Raw genomic sequence first — 21039 nt, forward strand, 5'->3', positions numbered from 1 at the left:
CCACTCTTGGGCGGCTTCCAACAAAATATACAAAGACACAACAGAGCATTGCACATTAAAAACTTCCCAATACAGGGCTGCCTTCAGATGTCTTCTAAAAGTTGTGTGGTTCTTTATCTGCTTGACATCTGATGGGAGGGTGTTCCGCAGTTTGGGCACCACTACCAAAAAGGTTCGCTGTAACTTCACTTCACTTCTTGCTGTGAGGAAACTGCCAGACGGCATCAGAGCAAGACCTCAGTGTCTGGGCTGAGTGATGGGGGTGGAGACACACCTTCAGGTATCCAGGGCCAAGGCTGGTTAGGGCTTTAAAAGTCAGCACCTGTCAGGGGCTGGGTAGAGGAGGAGGAATGCTGGAGACCGCCTCCTGATCCTGATCTTTCAAGGGAGGAAGTATAGACTTATAACAGTGGTTTGTGGGAGGTCAAAGCTCAGGGGCAGATGAGGGGGAAAGTTGGGAAATAATGGGAGAGGGCAGGCAGAGCCAGAGCAGCAGCTGGCTGGCATGTTGTCACAAGAAAGCGTTCCAGGTCCAACATCTCCCAGAACCTGGCGAGCCTTAAAAATAGGAGAGCAAAGAGCTTGAAGACAGAAGGCACTTAGCGGCACCCAGAGGAGGTGATGATGACGACGAATAAGGAAGCAGGAGATAAGGGGATGGAGGTTCACTCAGGACAGCACCATTATCCAAGAGGCTGGGTTCTAGAGCCTCTCTCTGTAAAGTTTGAAATAAAAAAGGACTGCAAGAAACTTTCCCTTGTCTTTATGCTTTCCTGGGCAACCAGCCGGGGGCCGCTGACAGCATCCTGACAGCACCAACACTTTGAATTGTGCTGGGAGCCAATGTAGATCTGTCAGGACCGGTGTTATATGGTCCTGACAGCCGCTCCCAATGTGACAGTCGTGTTCTGGATTAGTTGTAGTTTCCGAGTCACCTTCAAGGGTAGCCCCACATAGAGCTCATTGCAGTAGTCCAAGCGGGAGATAACCAGGGCATGTACCACTCTGTCGAGACAGTGCACAAGCAGGTAGGGTCTCAGCTGGCGTACAAGATGGAGCTGGTAGACAGCCACCTATAGGTCTGTAAGGGGGGAACTACATCCCTGCCTGGAGATGCTGGAGATTGAACCCGGGATGTTCTGCTTGCAAGGAAAACACTCTACCGCTGAGCTGTGGCCCTTCCTCCGGAGACTCACCTGGTGGTCCAGATGGGCCCCTGTCACCAGTCTCTCCCTTTTCACCTTTCGGGCCTTGCGGTCCTGGTTTCCCAGCTGGCCCCGGTAATCCTGAAAACATTGAGGGCACAAACAGTTGGGCAGAAAAGAAAAGACCCCTTTGCAGAGAAGATGTACATGTGAAGTTGAAAACAAACATGTAACATGGAAGAGAGCACCTTGAGCAATAGCAGAGTGCAATTCACTCAGCTCAACCCAAGCGGTGGGCTTGGGTGGAAGTGTTCCCAGAACAAAGGCTGCAGCCTTGCCAAGCACTGCCTGGGTGCGGTCCAGGAAACTGCAACCATATCAAGGCTTTCCTGTGTGGAGTAAGCCATCAGGGTTGCCAGCTGGAGCATCAGACACTGCAGGTGACTGCAGGTAAGTACAGTGGTACCTTGCTTCGCAAACCCAATCTGTTCTGGAAGTCTGTCCGACTTCCAAAATGTTTGCAAACCAAGGCGCGGCTTCTGATTGGCCTGGGAAACAATGCCGACAGCCGAAACGGACGTTTGGCTTCCAAAAAACATTCGCAAACCGGAACACTTATTTCTGGGTTTGTGGCATTCGGGAGCTGATCTGTTCAGAAGCCAAGCCGTTTAGGAACCAAGGTAACACTGCACTGCCATTTTACATGTCTAAGGGGTAGCCACAGAGAAGTAGTGAGTCAACCCATGCAAATAGTGTAATTTGCATTGAATAATGTAATTTGCATTGTTTGCCACTGTCGTTTGGTTGCAAAAATCTTACCAAATTTCTTCACAGGATGCCTTGTTTTTCCAAAATTGCAATGTTTGCTTCTAAGACCTGGGGCATTGGGGTCTTGAACATAGCTGCCAAGTCTCCCGTTTTCCCCGGGAAAACCCCTTTTTTACTTACCTTTTCCCGGTGGTCCCCCGTATCACTTCATCTCCCGTTTTTCTCCGTTATTTTCTCCTGCCGGCGGCCATTTTTTTCTTTCCGATTTGCCCTTCTATGGGCACAAAAAATGGCCGCTGCCAGCTTCAAAAGTCGCATCTACGCATGTCCGGAAGTGTATAGACGTGACTTCCGGTATTGGCGGTGGCCATTTTTGGTGCCCATAGAAGGGCAAAGCGACACCGGAAGTTACATCGACACAACTTCTGGTGTCAAATGGCTGCCGGTCCCGGATTCTGCAGTCCGGAACTTGGAAGGTAAGGTCTTGAATGTAAAGAGGGAAAGAAAGGCTAGGGTATGAGGAGAGGTGAGCCAGCAGGATTCAAAATGAAAACATGCACTGGCAGACTCTGCAAGAAAATGCCTTCTGGACGGATGGATGAATGAATGAAAATGTCATCAAAAAAAATCAAAATATGGATGTATATGAAACAAAAAATAAAAAATAAAAATAGGAAGAGGCTCTCTCCTGTCTCTGGAGAAGGAAGGTGATCTCCAATGCTAGTCATACCAGGGGGACAGCTATACAGCTGCAAATACAACCTTTTAAGTGTGTTTTAAGTGCATTATACAAATGTAACACCATATGGCGCTGATGAGCTAATGGCAAATTCCATATACAGTGGTACCGTGTTTTTCCGAAAATAAGACACTGTCTTATATTTATTTTTCCTCAAAAACAACAACAACAACCCACTATGGCTTATTTTCAGGGGATGTCTTATTTTTTCCCTCCTTCTCCTGCCGCGGCCAGCATTGCTGCTGCGCCTATCACTATGCCTTATTTTCGGGGTATGGCTTATATTCCTTGAATGCTTAAAAATCCTGCTACGGCTTATTTTATGGCTACGTCTTATTTTCGGAGAAACAGGATACCTTGGTTTGCATACGTTTTGGATTACAAACATGTCAAACCCGGAAATATGTGTCCCAGTTTGCAACCTTTTTTTGGATTACAACCCATTTTTTGTGGAGGCCCTATTGGCGAAAGTGCGCCTTGGGTTACAACCTGTTTTGGTTTACAAATAGACCTCCGGAACGGATTATGGTTGTAAACCAAGGTACCACTGTACTGTATATTTTACAACTTTTTTAAAGAAAAACACACACACACAACATTTTCACATTTCACAGTGGTATTTTTTTATATCTGTTTAGATTCTGCCAAGGGCTATTTGTTGCCTTTGTAACTTCCTGGTTCGCTACTACAGTAAACAATGTACTGGACTCAATGGCCCTCTGTTGATTTATTAGAGCTTTCCCTGTGGTCTAACTTGGGCAACAACCCCATGAGAATAATGTTAACCAATTAAATTATTTTATTAAACCACTGGTAAGAGCAGCTATTGCATAGCTGCCAAGTTATCCCGTTTTTTAAGGGATTTTCCCTTATGCTGAATAGGCTTCCTAGCGAGAAAAGGGAAAACTTGGCAGCTATGCTATTGCAAAACAGCCGGGTATAAATGCTGCAAGGGAATAATTAAATAAAGCCCTGTAATGCAGAAGTGGGATGGAACGGACTTGGGCTGCAAGTAAACAAATAAAATTACAGATAACTGCATGCAAAAGCGACACAGATCAGCTCCTCCTTCGCACAGCATGATGGGCAGGGAAAGGATTCTCTGCAGTTTGCTCACCAATGGGTCCTGTCGCTTTCCTCAGGATGGTCCCTGGATTGGCCAGGGGGATGGCATCTGGCACTAAGTCGTCGTACCATGTGGGGACCGTCGTCTTTGCCATTGGCAGGTCATTTTCTGATGGTGGAGCCTGCTCTGCAGCCTCGAGCAGAAGGATCTGGATTCAAGTCACAACAATCAACCGGAGCCCCAAACAGCTTGAGAGACCGGTGTAACCGTGAAGCCGTCTTACCCTGCAAATGCCCGCTCCAACCAACCTGACCTGCAGAACTGGGACAGTTACAGGGGCCACACGATACTCATTCAGCCAAACCCCTCCGCTCCTCACAGCAGCCCTATCACTACTTGATTCAAACCTGTGCTGTTGTTTAAAACCACCATTTAAAAACCTGCCTTCTCTTTTTGCTCCTGACTTCAGAAGCGCCAGCTTCTGAAAAAGATTGCAGGGAGCCGACGCGACGTCCTGACATCACCACCACCATAATAATAATAATAATAATAATAATAATAATAATAATAATAATATATTACTGGAAGCTGGGATTTATAGCAGACATTTAATCCACACTATGGAGGGTTTTTGTTTAAAGATGTGGGCGGGTTTCACAATAACAGGCTAGGGACTGTGGTCATGCGAGGAATCTAGTCATTAAATGGGGCTTCAAAGAGTGTGTGTGGATCAGGGCTGTCCTCACAGCCAGATGAAAGACACTCGCTGCCTGCCTGCAAAGCCACAGAGAAGGATGGATCAGGGGCAGAGGGGCTAGAATTTCATCTGCAACTGAGGGGGATACATATCACATGTGGTGGCGGTGTAAAAAAGTAACATCATTTTGGGAACAAATATATAATGAGTTAAAATGATTACTAAAATATACATTCCCAAAAAAACCGGAACTATTTCTGTTAGGATTGATGGGGAAAGAAGTTAGAAAAGAGGACCACAGAATATTTATGTACGCAACCACTGCTGCCAGAGTGCTTTTGGCGCAGAAGTGGAAAACCCCAGATACTCCAATGGTGGAGGAATGGAGGGTAAAGATGGTAGAATATTTAGAACTGGCCAGGCTGACTGGAAGAGTAAGAGATAAAAAAGACCAAAAAACTCAAAAAGAGTGGTGTAAATTTAGAGAATATCTGAAAACATATTGTAAACCGACAATAACGCTAATTGGCTTGACATAATCCCAACAACTGTTTAAAATAAGAAGGGGATATGTTAGAGAATTCTACAAAGGAGAAAACATATGGAAACAAAAAAGAACGAGCAGATAAGAGAGAGGAGAATAGAAAACCAACTGTTAAAGAAGGAGGAAGCTGAATTCGGCAGAATTTACAGAAAACGGAGATAAAATATTACAATTGGTGAAGGGTGGAGGATAGGGAGAAGGGTTGTAAAATGTTGTATATATGTATTGTATATAGTGACTGATGATGTACAAGGATGCATGAATGCTTATGTTTTATTCTTTTCTTTACATACTCGAAAATTCAATAAAAATTATGTTTAAAAAAAATATTCATCTGCAACACGCTTGGACATTCCAAGATGGCGACAGGCTGTCTAGGATGCCAGAGAAGTTCAGAGGGCTGGACTTTGCTCTCTCCGACCCCCACATGAAGTGGGAGGCAATGACTCAGCAGAGTTACACCCCGGGGGAGGCTGATACAGTCGTACCTCAGTTTGCGACCGCTATCCGTTCTGCGGAGCCGGTCGCTCCCCGAATTGGTCGCTCCCCGATGCACACTTCTGCGCGTGCGTAATAGACAGTAGTAGTAGTAGTAGTAGCAGCAGCAATAGAAATAATAATAATCCTTTACCTTGGCTTCAAGGGTGTTCAGCCTCTCAGTCATATCTGTGAGTCTCGTGCAATTCATACATTCTAAAACAGGGGACAGGGGAAACACAGTAAAAAACAAATTAACATCATTTGGAAATATTTGCCATTATTTTCATTTTATTAGATGAGCTATAGATTAATGAAATCTCCTCTAGGGACAAATATTTATATAAAGAAGCAAAAAAAACACGAGAAGTTCCTTCACGGTGCGTATTGACCTCCAAACCAAGAAACATCGTTTTCTTTCATGACAAATGGGTTGCAAGATTCTCAGCAGTTTTAGCAAATAACGCTTTTCAAACACATGGCAGCAATCAGACAAGAAAGCTAATTTTTCTGACCATCTGTAAAGTTGGATCATTTATTAATAAGTTTGTGCACAGATCTCTCTCTCAGATTGATCTATCGATCAATCAATCAATCAATCAATCAATACCCAGGAACATAGCTTGGAAATGTGGAGCAGAATTTTCTTAGCGACATTTGTTGCTAGTGGCCATTCTTGTAAATTGCAGGACCAACTGAGAGATGCCTGTCGCCTCCAGCTTCAATAAGGGGCATCCAAAATGATCATGGGACTCGCTGATGCTGCCTGTGCGGATCAGGAGAAATGGAATCTATCGGCCATATACTTCTGTGATGCTGTGTCTATGAGGATGTGCGAGGCGAGCTTATCCACACTATACTGGCAGAGCTACCTGGACGCTCGGATAATTTCTATATAGAGTGGCTTCTTTCTGACGCTAACCCTAATGTGTCAGCGAAGGTTGCCAAATTCTGTGCTAGAGCCATAAAAATTCGGTCCAATCTAATTAGCAGTGTCCAAATCATAACTGCCAAGTTATCCCTTATTTTAAGGGATTTTCCCTTATGCTGAATAGGCTTCCTCGCGAGAAAAGGGAAAACTTGGCAGCTATGGTCCAAATATCCTCAGAACATCTTCAGGACTAGCTAAAGAGGATCCAGTGATATTAACTGCTGTAGTCTACCTCCCTAAGTAGTAATACTCCTTTTAATTAGTTTTCTTTTAACCAATTGTTAAAACTTATACTTATTGTCTATTTTTAGATATTCTTGTCTTCTTTTATTGTTTTTATGTATTGCATATTTATGTGTGCTGGTCAAGAACCATAATAAATCAAAGATGGGACTCTCTTATGAGGAAAACTTGCCGTGTTGGGGACTTTTTCATTTATAAAAAGGCCAGGAAGAGGTGACCTGATAGAAGTTTATAAAATGATGCATGGCATGGAGAAAGTAGGTAGATAGATAAAGTTTGTCTCCCTCTTTCAAAACACTAGAATTAGTGGACACATCCAATGAAACTGAATGTTGGGAGAGTCAGGAAATAATTAAGACTATTGAACTCACTCCTCAAGAGGCAGTGATTGGTCACCAACTGGGATGGCTTTAAAAGAGGATTGGACAAACCAGAGTCCTTCCTGTTGGGGATAATTCAGACTGAAATTCCCAGGTGTCCAAAAAGGTTATCTATGTATGCCACTACTATGGTCCGTGTTTCGTTAGCCCAAAAATGGAAAACAAGCGAGGTCCCAACCAAAGAAGAATGGCGGCTTAAGTTGACAGAATATGCGCAGCTTGCAGGCTCAACATACACTTAGAGAAGATTGGGAAATGTTTATTGAATTCCTTCTTCTTCTGTAGCGATCACTCGTAGCCGAGTAAGATTGTCTTCCATAGACACGGTTTAAACAATGAGTCCGTAAGTGACAAGTTATGGAATACATGGGAAATAACTGTGTACAGCTGAAAACGCTCACAGCGTTAAGATAAATTCAACAGTGTAAATAAGCTTTGATGGTTGCAATAATGGAATGCTGAATGGTATAGCTTTTGTAAAATATGCACGGATTTATGATATGTAAAATGAACCATGGAAAGAGAAGGAGGGAAACATCGATATCGCAAGGATGTAAAAATGAGTACTTTAAATTGTAAAACAGAAAATTTAATTTAAAAAAAATTATATGCAAAAAAAGAGAGGATTGGACAGATCCATGGAGAATTCATGATTTCAGCTGTAGAAGAAAAGGCATCTATTTATAAAAAGTTTAGCAAATTTAACCATTTTCAGGAGAGGAGGGGGGCAAAATCAGGCCAAACGCTGGTGGCACTTCCTAGCAAACATGCCAGGACAGCGGGACAGAAAACCATTTCTTCCCAGAAGTCCCATAGGAATGGAATAGGAATGTACTTCTGTATCATCTTGGGATTCCCCCAGGTATGCAACAACTTCTCATCTTTCTGGTGACGGCCCCACTTTTTGCTATTCGAGGGAATTCTAGTTGGCATCTGGATCCTCCTCGGACACAGGTAGCCATGTGAGCAGGGATGCTAGAGGGGTTTTATTTCTGTGAATCCCAATGCCAACTTTTCTGATCTGCAGCTCCTGGATCATAGAATCATGGAATTGTAGAGTCGGAAGGGACCCCAAGGGTCATCTAGTTCAACCCAATGAAATGCAGGGATCTTTTGCACAACACGGGGCTCAAACTCACGACCCTGAGATTAAGCGTCTCATGCGCTTATCGACTGACAATCCTTCCGTTTTCACACTTCTCCAAATTTAGCAGTGCGGTTCTCTACCTAAGACCCATACTGGATATAATAGTGTGTTTTTAGGACATATCTGATATGCAATTAAATTTGCATTCAAATATGAATTTTCACGCAAAACTTGTTTTAAAAAAAATTATTTGCAGGCAAATGCAGAAACAGGATGGAAAGGAATTATGCATGTACACAAATAAATACTGACTGCACAAAGTTTCATCCATCCACCTCTTTCTTCAAGTATCAGCCACTTGGACCAAGGCAATAGCAGTTGTTGTTTAGTCGTTTAGTCGTGTCCGACTCTTTGTGACCCCATGGACCACAGCACGCCAGGCACTCCTGTCTTGCACTGCCTCCCGCAGTTTGGTCAAACTCATGTTCGTAGCTTCGAGAACACTGTCCAACCATCTCGTCCTCTGTCGTCCCCTTCTCCTAGTGCCCTCAATCTTTCCCAACATCAGGGTCTTTTCCAAGGATTCTTCTCTTCTCATGAGAAGAGAAATATGCAATAGCAGCATATATGCTAAATATCAAGCCACTAGATATATATGCTATATATCAAGCCACTAGATGGCAGCATTGGCAAAGTTATGGCCACAGTGGACCATCCTTCTCCAGCCTATGCTGGCTTGAGGGTGATGGGAATTGTAGTGGTACCTTGGTTCTCAAACTTAATTCGTTCCATAGAAAATAATGCAAAACGGATTAATCTGTTCCAGACTTTTAAAAACAACCCCTAAAACTGCAATTTAACATAAATTTTACTACCGGTATCTAACAAGACCATTGATCCATTAAACCAAAGCAATAATCAATGTACTGTACTATAAAATAAATAAGACAGTACTGTATTGTAGATTATAAAAATCAAAATTAATCCCCCCCCCGCAGTCACATAATCAATCTATCAGTAGCTGAACTGGGTTCCACACAGTCACAAAAACAAATAAACCGGAAAAAAACATCAAAAACAAAAACGCAAAATAAATAGCCAAAAACAAAAGCGCAAAACTTAATCCGTTTTGGAAGTCCGTTTGACTTCCGAAATGTTTGAAAATCAAGGCGCAGTTTCTGATTGGTGCAGGCACCCCAGAAACAATAGCCGACAGCCACATCGGACGTTCGGCTTCCAAAAAGCGTTCAAAAACCTATTTCTGGGTTTTCGGGGTTTGAGTACCAAGGCATTTGAGATCCAAGGTACCCCTGTATCTTTGTGGAGGCAGGTCCGTCCCAAGGAGCCCAGCCCTTGAACCTCCACTTTCCTTCAGCACTGCATTCCACCTGCAGCTGTGGGACACCTCTAGAGTAAATGGCATGTGTGTACACCGCAGCTGGACTTCAGTTCCTCCCAAGCCTGCTTTATCCCTTCTTGCCCCCAGTTTTCTTTTTTCCAAGGGTGGCAAGAGGCAGGCATCCAAGCCTCCTTCTCCCCAGATGTGCCGTTGCTGCCTTCACAAAAGCCCCTCTTGTGTGTGCGCTTTTAGGTAGCTCATCTGCCAAGCAGATGTGCGGCTCCCAGAGCTCCCAAGGCTTTCCCTTACAACAAATCTGCAGATGTTAATCGAGGTACAAAGCTGCTTCTTAAGCAACCTTTTACCTCCTCTGGAAATCCCCAGAGCTTCCTGATTAGCCTTCGCAGGAGACCTGAAATCTATTTTCAAATCTGAGCTCGGATTCTTCTCTTTTTTCTTTCCTTTCTTTTTTTTTTAGTGTGTGCACACCGAAGCAATTTCCAACTGCATGCATTTACCAGCTTGGGAAAAGCAAGTGTTTCACAGTCCAGAGGGAAGAGGGATAGAATGCAACGGCTTTGGTATTATGGGTTGGCGGTGTTATAAGAATTTAAGGCAGGGGTCAGCAAACTATTTCAGCAGTGGGCTGGTCAATTGTCCCTCAGACCTTGGGGGGGGGCTGGACTATATTTTTTTGGGGGGGATGAATGAATTCCTATGCCCCACAAATAACCCAGAAATGCATTTTAAATAAAAGGACACATTCTACTTATGTAAAAACATGCTGATTCCCAGACCGTCCACGAGATTTAGAAGGCGATTGAGCCGGATCTGGCCCCCGGGCCTTAGTTTGCCTACCCATGATTTAAGGTCTCAAATATATAAATTAAATGTTCATAAATGTACAAGGCAAACACATACATACATATGTAAACCACGTATCTGAAATACCGTAGTACACAAGCCAGAAGTCATTTTGACTCTCCCAGTGTCCTCAAATATTCCTTTGCAGTTTGGATGGAAATGGGGAAAACCCTCCCCATTGTCTCTGTGCTCACAAATCCTGCCTTAAGAGCACATTTAAGATATGAATAGGGTGAGCCTGTGACCTGGACTCAGGAATTAAATATTTATCCTCACAAAAGAATGGCCAGGATGCCCAGATAAAAGCAATCAATGACCATTAACAGGTTTCCTGCCAGACCACCCCCTTATGTATTTCTGCTGGGGACCACCTCTTTCTGTGATGTATGTATGATGTATTGGGGGGTGGTCTTGGGCTACAGGGTGGCAATTTCAAAAGTCTATATAAGGGCTTGCACACCATTGTTCTGGGTTCCTCCTCCCTCCTGCATGTGGTGAGTGAGGACCCTGTTGCAACCGTTTAATAAAGATCAGGCTTACTAGCCACTTTGCTTCTCAATATTCTCTGGTTGGCCTCTGTTATTTTCTCCTACCAATAGGGAACCGACTTAAGGACTCTATACGGGCTCTTGGATACCCCATAAGGCAGGCTTCCACAACCTCAGCCCTCCAAATGTTTTGAGACTACAATTCCCATCATCCCTGACCACTGGTCCTACTACCTAGTTGTAGGAGTTGTAGGCCAAAAACATCTGGAGGGCCGAGGTTGAAGAAGCCTGCCATAAGGGGAAAAGAGCAGATTTCTTCTAATAAACATTTAAACAGTTAACTTGACTTACTCCTTGTAATTTATTGCTGGCCTGCTCCTGCCAATGTACCAACGTTCTACCTATCTAGGTAGGCTTGAAACAGAAATATTTTTAGCAGGCAGCGAAAAGAGTGCAGTGTTGTCAATAGGCAGGGAGTTCCAAAGTTTGTGTTCTGCCAGACTAAATGGGTATTGTGGGTATTATGTGGTACCTGTAACCGGGGACCCAGGTGGCGCTGTGGGTTAAACCACAGAGTCTAGGGCTTGCTGATCAGAAGGTCGGCGGTTCGAATCCCTGCAACGGGGTGCAGGGTAAAGGGCGTTTCCGTGCGCTGCTCTGGTTCGCCAGAAGCAGCTTTGTCATGCTGGCCACATGACCCGGAAGCTGTCTGTGGACAAATGCCGGTTCCCTCGGCCTATAGAACGAGATGAGCGCCACAACCCCAGAGTCGGACACGACTGGACCTGATGGTCAGGGGCCCCTTTACCATTTACCTTTTTATGTGGTACCTGTAACAGTGCCAGTTCTGCAAATCAAAGCGTTTGAGTGTGCTTACCTAGGGTAAGGTGATCATAGAATCATAGAACTGTAGAGTTGGAAGGGACCCCAAGGATCATCTAGTCCAACCCCCTTGCAATGCAGGAATCTCAGCTAAAACATCAATGACTGATGGCCATCCAACCTCTGCTTAAAAGCCTCCAAGGAAGGAGACCGCACGACCTCCAGAGGGAGACCGCTCCATTGTCAAACAGATCTCATTGTCAGAATTTTTTCCCCCGAATGTTTAGTCAGAATCTCCTTCCTTGTAACTTAAAGCCATTGGTTTAAGTCCTGCCCTCTAGAGTAGCAGAAAACCAGCTTCCTTCCTCTTCAATGCAACAGCCCTGAAGATATTTGAAGAAGGCTATCATATCTCGTCTCAGTCTCCTATTTTCCAGGCTAAACATACTCAGCTCCTTCAAGTGCTCCTCATAAGGCTTAGTTTCCTGATCCTTGATCACCTTGGTTGCCCTCCTCTGCAGGAGGAGTTTTCTTGCAAGAAAACTGGTCCCAAGTGTTAAACTGGTCCCAAGTTATTTTAATTGTAATGACTTGTTCTGGAATATACTCCTCTGCCTTTGGCTCCCCACCGCTTTTTTTTTACATCAACATTTTTACTTTTCTCATGTGGCCCCTGTAAGCCTGCCCAGAAGGGAACGCGGCCCCCGAGCTGAAAAAGAGCAGCAAAAAGTTCTTACTCTCCCCACTGGGGACTATGCTGTAATATAAGCAACGTTTTATTCCGCAAGGAGGACATTTCTGCAAAGATTCCTGGGAGGGGGGGGGGGAACCCTCTCCGTCCAGCTTCCTATGGCTCAGAGAAAACGACGCTTGGCAAGGAATCTAGAAAGCTGGTTGGAAAGAAGGACTTATGTTTTATATGTTTCATAAATATTTCCTTTTTAAAAAAAAAGAAAAAGAAAGAGCCCTGGATTATGAGAGAATCCTGTAGGGCGAGTGCCAAAGTAGAAATATGTTTTTACATGGAAACAGAGGTTCCACCTGCTTGGGACGAGGACTTTTTAAATCCTTGATTTATATGACTTTCTGGGCCAAGTACAATATCTTTAGAGGCAGACAATTAATGCAGGTTGATCTAATTTAACCTGAAGGATTCATGCAGAGCTGCTTCCAGGGAGTACGTCTCGGGGGCGGGGAAGGATAGCAATATTTATCCCTTTATTTTTCTATCTGTCCATGTTGCTCAGGGGTAACATATTGGGCGTTATCCCCATTTTAACCTCACAAATGACCCCGCTATTCCCTCCAAGGAGCTCAGGGTGGGGTACATGGCTCTGTTCCCATTTCCACTCACAGCAGCCCTATTAGGCAGGCAGTTTATTTATTTGGGACGCAGATGGCACTGTGGGTTCGGCGGTTCAAATCCCCGCAAGGGGGTGAGCTCCCGTTGCTTGGTCCCAGCTCCTGCCAACCTAGCAATTCGAAAGCACATCAAAATGCAAGTAGATAAATAGGTACCACAACAGTGGGAAGGGACCCAGGTGGCGCTGTGGTTAAATCACAGAGCCTAGAGCTTGCTGACCAGAAGGTCAGCGGTTCGAATCCCTGTGACAGGGTGAGCTCCCGTTGCTTGGTCCCAGCTCCTGCCCACCTAGCAGTTTGAAAGCACGTCAAAGTGTAAGTAGATAAATAGGAACCGCTACAGCGGGAAGGTAAACGGTGTTTCCATGTGCTGCTCTGGTTTGCCAGAAGCGGCTTTGTCATGCTGGCCACATGACCTGGAAGCTATACGCCGGCTCCCTCAACCAATAAGTCGGTCACGACTGGACCTAATGGTCAGGGGTCCCTTTACCTTTACAGTGGGAATGTAAACGGTGTTTCCGTGTGCTGCTCTGGTTCGCCAGAAGTGGCTTTGTCATGCTGGCCACATGACCTGGAAGCTGTACGCCGGCTCCTTCGGCCAATAACGCGATATGAGCGCCCAACCCCAGAGTCGGTCACGACTGGACCTAATGGTCAGGAGTCCCTTTACATTTATTTCTTTCTTTCGGGGTGGGGTGCACAATTAATACACACAAGAACCCCCAGAACGCCCAAAGGTCCCCATTTTCCAGATTTACAGAAGTTTTTGATTTGATCCCAGAATGTCCCTCTTTCCCTTAGGATGTCACTATTTTCATCGGAGAAATGTTGGAGGGTATCTTCCCCAAGCCAAGCTTCAGAATACATCTGAAGGCAGCCCTGTATAGGAAAAAAAATTCAATGTTAAATGGTTTATTATGTTTTTATATATGCTGGAAGCTGCCAAGATTGGCCAGGGCAATCCAGGCAGATTGGTGAGGTGGTATTATTATTATTATTATTATTATTATTATTATTATTATTATTATTAAAAAGGTCGTCCCTATTTTAATTGGAGAAATGTTGGAGGGTATGCAACCCTGTGAGGTGGGTTGGGGTTGGGAGTTTGTAACTGGCCCAGTCTCACCCAGTAAGTTTCGTGGTAGAACAAAGTCTTAGCCCGATGCTCCATCCACTAAAACCCTTCACTACAGTGGTTAAGAAGAGTTTGGATTTGATATCCCGCTTTATCACTACCCTAAGGAGTCGCAAAGCAGCTAACATTCTCCTTTCCCTTCCTCCTCCACAACAAACACTCTGTGAGGTGAGTGAGGCTGAGAGACTTCAAAGAAGTGTGACTAGCCCAAGGTCACCCAGCAGCTGCATGTGGAGGAGCGGGGACGCGAACCCGGTTCCCCAGATTACGAGTCTACCGCTCTTAACCACTACACCACACTAGCTCCACTCATTATAAGGCCTGAATTGATGACACAACCGTCTGCGCCTTCTTCTTTGTTCCTTGCATTTACACCCCACCTCAAGGAGCTCAAGGTGGTGGGCATAGTTCTCCCTCTCCTCATATAACCCCCAGAACAGCAGCCTTGTGAGTTTGGGCTGAGTCAGTGAGGGAACTCCAAGATCACCCAGTGAGCCTCATGGCTGAGTGCAGGATTTGAACCCTGGTCTCCCAGGTCCTAGTCCAAAACACTAACCACTGTACTAGACTGGCAGTCAGAGCACCTTCAGAGTATAAATCCTTCCATTCTGGACAAGGATTCGTCAAGAGATTACCCAAACATCCTGTTCCAATTTCACAACAGCTTTGTTTACTAAATCTATGGGACAATCAGCTGAAAGGTTTCAGCTCTCGGGAACTCTTGACGGGTGGTGGCTGCCAGAACCTCAAAATTGCCCCAAAATGGAAAACTTTACAGAACTTGAAACTTTCACTTTTGTATTTTATTTTATTTTTTTAAGTGGAGTTTAGCATTGGCTGAGGGAAAAACAACAACTCGTAAATTACGTGTTGCCAAAAGCTTGGAATACCCTGAAAAATGATATACTTTTTGGTAGGGTTTTGTTTTATATACAACAAATGCAGACCCACAGGACTCCCTCTGTACAGCACAACGTGACATTTGGCTTTCCTCGTGGTCTTTAGTTCTCTACCAATCTAATATTAAGATTTTTTCTGGATATACTGCGGTGCTTTTTTGTACCTCCCTTTTTTATTGCATCAATTTGTTTGATTTGCTGCAATGAAATGGTTTTTTTTAAATAAAAAAACCCTTCCCCAGCACAGATGCAGGTCACCAAGCCCAATTTCACATTTGCAACCCCTTGCTTGAGTTTGGAGGCGTTTGCAAAAAAACAAAACAAATGCAAATAAATAAAATGAAAATTCAGTTCTACGTGAAGCCATATAGATTGCATCTTCAGGTCAATAAGAGGTTGGCTCCTTGGGTTCTTGCTGGGGCCCCTGGTTTGGCCCCTCTGCCAAACCTCATTCCCTGCTGGCCTTTCTGCAGCCTCTCCTCTTCCTCCTTGCTGTGGTTGCCTGTTCAACCTGACCTCTCTGCTAGGTAAAAGGTAAAGGGACCCCTGACCACTAGGTCCAGTCGTGGACGACTCTGGGGTTGCGGCGCTCATCTCGCTTTACTGGCCGAGGGAGCCGGTGTACAGCTTCCGGGTCATGTGGCCAGCATGACTAAGCCGCTTCTGGCGAACCAGAGCAGCACACGGAAACGCCGTTTAGCTTCCCGCCATAGCGGTACCTATTTATCTACTTGCACTTTGACGTGCTTTTGAACTGCTAGGTTGGCAGAAGCAGGGACCGAGCAATGGGAGCTCGTTCCATCCTGCCAACCTTCTGGTCGGGTAGCCCTAGGCTCTGTGGTTTAACCCACAGTGCCACCCGCATCTCTGCTAGGAGCCCCTAACAATTGGCTCCTATGTTTGGAACAAACCTTAACTTTTTTGCACCCCATGGATTATCCTGTCTCCTGCTGGAAACAGAATACTGGGATGGACTAGTAGACTAGAGATTCAGTTTGATCTGGCCAAGCAGTTCTTATTGGACTCCTCTGGCTTCTAAGCACACAGAGGTGAGATGCAATGCTAGCACGAGCGGTTTTTTTAATTTTACAAAACAAAACAAAACCAGAATATCGCCTTCCTCCGCTTTAGTCGTTGGGAGTTGTCTTATAATCCTCACTCAGGCAACTGATTTCTCTTTGCTTCTGTGCTGCTGCCAGTTCGGATCCTGCTGTCAGCCTGCATCACTCCTAGCAGGCTAACAAGCTTGCAAGAGGCAGCTAGATAAGCCCTAGCCAAATGCTTGAGAAAAGATGGGGATCAAATGCCAGCCGCTAAAATGCAGAGGGGTGCCGCCTAATCTAATCTCCCATTGCCAAACACCTCTTCTCGAGTAACGCGGCTAAATCTAAGAATCTCTGCGAAATAAAACGTTGTCCGCTCGCTTCTTTGCCCGAAAGACTAATGGGCTCGTTCCACAAACTGTTGCACCCACGATGCTTTCCTAGCTAATGCAGACCCACAGCGTCAGATATCTATCTGCTTCTGATAAAATATTAGTTGCTCGCTATTGCCCTCCAATCTTACAGGAAGCCATGTTCGAGAAGACGTATTGTCTGCGTTCGGGGGGTGTTGTTGTTTTATTGAAACCATATGAGCGCAGAGTCTCGGGTCCTGGCCTGCAGCCAAAACACATCAGTAGAAAATTACGAGAGTGTAAAATGGTGAACTGGATTAAAGAAATAAAGGAGGGGGTGTTACCTTTAAATAGGAGCCCAGAAATCTGCCTTATGCCATCAGATCACTGGTGCTTCTAGCTCAGTATTGTCTACACCAGGCATAGGCAAACTCGGCCCTCCAGATGTTTTGGGACTACAACTCCCATGATCCCTAGCTAAAAGGACCAGTGGTCAGGGATGATGGGAATTGTAGTCCCAAAACAGCTGGGGGGGGGGCGAGTTTGCCTATACCTATGCCTGGTCTACACACTGACTGGCATTGGCGCTCCAAGGTTTCAGGATGCCAGGAATTGAACTCGGGGCTTTCTACATGCAAGCCAGATGTTCTACCATGGCCCTTCCCCAGTAGAATTTTAATCGACAGGTGGATTAAAATAAAACCTGGGATAGCCCAGTTAGTAGAGCATGAGATTCTTAATCTCAGGTCATGGTTCAAGCCCCACTTTGGGCAAAAGATACCTGCATTGCAGGGAGATCACTCCCCAGGGTCCCTTCCAGCTCTACAGATTTATGATTCTATGATAATATTTCTACCTTACTACCCAACCCAAGACTGGCCCAACAATGGCTCATGGAAACTCGTGGATTGTCTCACAATTGAGCATCCTAGAGTTGGGCTTGTCCCCAGCAAGCAAGCTCTTTCCATGCCAGGTAACCCCCAAGCAGACATTGCGCAAAAAAAAGTTTTTAAATTCTCTTGCATTTATCTTGCACAATTTGAACCAGACTCCCTTCAATAGCACGCGGTCAAAACCGCACAAGTTTAATGTGCCGAGATGCAATTGCCCTGTGCTTATTATTATTATTATTATTATTATTATTATTATTATTATTAAAATGTGTGTTTAAGAATGTAGGTTATATTCTGTAATTACAGTCGTACCTTGGATCCTGAATGCCTTGTGAGCCGAACCTTTTGGAACCCCAACGTCCCGACACTGCTTCCGATGGGCAGCCCATCGGAAGCCAGGCCTTGGTTTCTGAGAGTTTTGGAAGTTGAACGGACTTCCGGAACGGATTCCGTTCGACTTCCAAGGTACCACTGTATTAAGCACAAAGGAAGCTGCCTTCTCGAAGTCAGGCCAGTGGTCCATTGAGTTCAGCATTGTCAATGAATGGCAGTGGCTACCCAGGGCTTCAGATAAGGAATTACACCCAGCCCTATGTAGAGATCCCGGGAATTTAACCTGAGACGGTCTTTGTACAAATCAGCTTCTCTGCCCTCTGAGTCACATTGTGCAACAGGCAGTGAGCTGAATGCAGAACATCTGCAAAAGCAGAGCCCTTAGGTTTCCAATTGTCCCCAGGGAAAAGTAGCTAAGATTGCTTTCTAAAAATAAAATGAAAGACTGTCTAGGGCTTCCACAGCACAACCCGCCGTTTGCTTTAAGCTTTTACTGATGCCCGAGTCCCCCATTTCCCTTCCCAGGGCCTATAATTTTTTTTTACGGGCAAGCTGGAATTACTGAAGTGCTTTGCACTTAACCATGTCATCCCGGGAGGAGCTGGTGGCTCTCAAAGTACACACAGCCACATTCTCTCAGGATACGCCTGCCCTTTGCAACAAGAAAGGAAAAGGAAAGGAAAGAAGTGCTCTCTGGAGGGTCACACTGCAGACTTGAGAGCGGAGGGGCTGCCTTGACGCTGAGTGACTAAGATAAATTGCAACCTTTGTGTTATTGCTCAGCCTTCAAACAGGAAACTCCAGTCGGTGAACCCTAGGAAAGAACAACACACGCAAGATGTGCTCTGTAATTTGCTCTGGATGCTACCCGCTCCCAAATCCCACTCCCCTCTCCAATTGTTTTTGGAAGGACAACTGCATTTCCACCCATGTTCAACCCTTCTCTCCAACACGGAGCCCGGCACTCTAAGCACAGAATCACGATGTGGGAAGGGAACCCCGGGGGTCATCTAGTCCAACCCCCTGCGATGATGGACTCACAGCCAAATAATCCCTGGCATACCTAGGTTATATGTGCTTCTCAAATCCAGCTTGGTGAAAAATGCTGGAGGGGCTCCTTCATGAGTCCTGGCATCAGAGGGAGGGGGTAGCGGTTGGGCACAGTGATGAGGTTGAGATCACAGAAGGCGAGTTAAGTTGGCCGAGATTTCCCCATTTAGAAGACATCTGAAGGCAGCCCTGTTTAGGGAAGTTTTTAATGACTGATGGTTTAATGTATTTTTAATCTTTTGTTGGAAGCTGCCCAGAGTGGCTGGGGAAATCCAGCCAGATTGGGCGGGGTATAAATAAATTATTATTATTATTATTATTATTATTATTATTATTATTATTATTATTCAAAGCCTCCTCATTAGTTATGTGGATGATCCCAGCCAACCAGGGACAACAAGGGCAAATTTTGTCAACAGAGAAAGAGAGAGAGAGAGAGAGAGAGAGAAAGAAAGAAAGAAAGAAAGAAAGAAAGAAAGAAAGAAAGAAAGAAAGAAAGAAAGAAAGAAAGAAAGGTGCAAATAGACTAGCAAATGCTTCTGGAAAGCAATCAATCGTTGAAAACCTTGGGGTGGATTTTAGACACGGCTGAAAATGTTCCCAGTGAACAGCAGGTGATTTTGTCTCAGTCATGATCAGAACCGTGTATCAAATGATAACTGGAGATTAATAGCATGAAACAAGAACCACCAGCCCAAGTGGAGTAACATATGTGAAGTTAATCTCCTTTCTCCCTCCCATTGCCCCCCTCCCACCTGCAATGGCAGCATCTGAAAGGGGATGCCATCTCTCTCCTCTAGCAAATTTCCCTAGAATTCCCACTGGCTAACTCTGGAAGGATGGCAATCCCTTGAGCGGAGCTAAAACATTTACACATTTTCCATTGACTGAACCTCCAGATCTTAGTTAGCTGCGGCAGCAGAGCCATCCCCGGGAACAGTTTTTAACAGGATACTGTTTTAACTCAAAACTTTGCAAGTTGCTCAGAAATGATTTCCCCTGCTGGTGTCTTTGCTTGTCAAGAGCAAAATAAACTTACTGCCTTTGTTGTCTTTGTTGTCTTGAAAGAACACAAAGAGGTGCATCTTCTGCATTCGCTGATAGCTGAAGACACCAGACGCACATTTGCAAGGAGGGCGCTCCACAACTTAGTAATAATAATAATAATTTATTATTTATACCCCGCCCATCTGGCTGGGTTTCCCCAGCCACTCTGGGCGGCTTACAACAGAAAAATAAAATAAAATAATTGATTAAACATTAAAAGGGCTGCCTTCAGATGTCTTCTAAAATTCTGGTAGCTGTTTTTCTCTTTGACATCTGATGGGAGGGCGTTCCACAGGGCAGGCGCCACCACCGAGAAGGCCCTCTGCCTGGTTCCCTGCAACGTGGCTTCTCGCAATGAGGGAACTGCCAGAAGGCCCTCAGTACTGGACCTCAGTGTCCGGGCAGAACGATGGGGGTGGAGACGCTCCTTTAGGTATACTGGACCGAGGCCATTTAGGGCTTTAAAGGTCAGCACCAACACTTTGAACTGTGCTCGGAAACGTACTGGGAGCCAATGTAGATCTTTCAAGACCGGTGCTATGTGGTCTCAGCGGCCGCTCCCAGTCACCAGTCTAGCTGCCGCATTCTGGATTAATTGTAGTTTTCGGGTCACCTTCAAAGGTAGCCCCATGTAGAGCGCATTGCAGTAGTCCAAGAGGGAGATAACCAGAGCATGCACCACTCTGGCGAGACAGTCTGCGGGCAGGTAGGGTCTCAGCTTGCGTACCAGATGGAGCTGATAGACAGCTGCCCTGGACACAGAATTGACTTAGAAAAGAAAAACTTAGGAGTTTTTAAGGATGGTGGGACAACCAAGAACCCCCTGCCCCTGCATATCTTAGAACCCAAGAGGGCCTGTAGGAAAGGAGGCAGTCTTTCAGGTATTTGGGGCCCGAATCACTTTAGACTTTAAACATTAACTTGTGCAACTTGGAACAGGCCTGGAAACAAACTGGCAGCCTGTGGGTGCAAGATCTCTGCTCTATCTATATACTGTATATAAAAATGTAAAATGGCCATGTCTGTTAGTATCCACGTTTCACCAAAACCGCTTGACCGACTGCGTTCAAATTTTGACACAATGCCACATGCGAATATGAGATGAGGCCCATACCATTTTCAAAGACAGGTGTCACACCTGTGCCACGTAAAAATCCCTAAAACCCCGTGTTTCAAAACACACCACTCAGACGAAAATGCATTCTGGGAAAAGAACCAGGTTGCAAACCACCGCCCTCTAGTGACAGCTACACTGGTACTGCACCTATAAAACCTTCCCTCTCAACAGCACCTCGGCTCCCGTTTACATACTAGGCCGAAGCCTTTACAGACTA

The 21039-nt window shown here is 45.2% G+C and overlaps 1 protein-coding gene across 1 annotated transcript in view; it reads right to left on the reverse strand.

Moving 5' to 3' along the window:
- The window catches only part of COL26A1 (collagen type XXVI alpha 1 chain), a 103989-nt gene that overhangs the window by 13783 nt on the left and 69167 nt on the right, over nucleotides 1-21039 (reverse strand). The window contains exons 5-7 of the mRNA XM_060268578.1: nucleotides 5591-5652; nucleotides 3770-3926; nucleotides 1197-1286 (exon numbers count right to left, since the gene is read on the reverse strand). Of these exons, the coding sequence (XP_060124561.1) occupies nucleotides 1197-1286; nucleotides 3770-3926; nucleotides 5591-5652 (309 nt within the window). The remainder of the gene's footprint in view (nucleotides 1-1196; nucleotides 1287-3769; nucleotides 3927-5590; nucleotides 5653-21039) is intronic.

This window comes from Zootoca vivipara, chromosome 15 (assembly GCF_963506605.1).
Source record: "Zootoca vivipara chromosome 15, rZooViv1.1, whole genome shotgun sequence".
In the NCBI taxonomy this organism is placed as follows: Eukaryota; Metazoa; Chordata; class Lepidosauria; order Squamata; family Lacertidae; genus Zootoca; species Zootoca vivipara.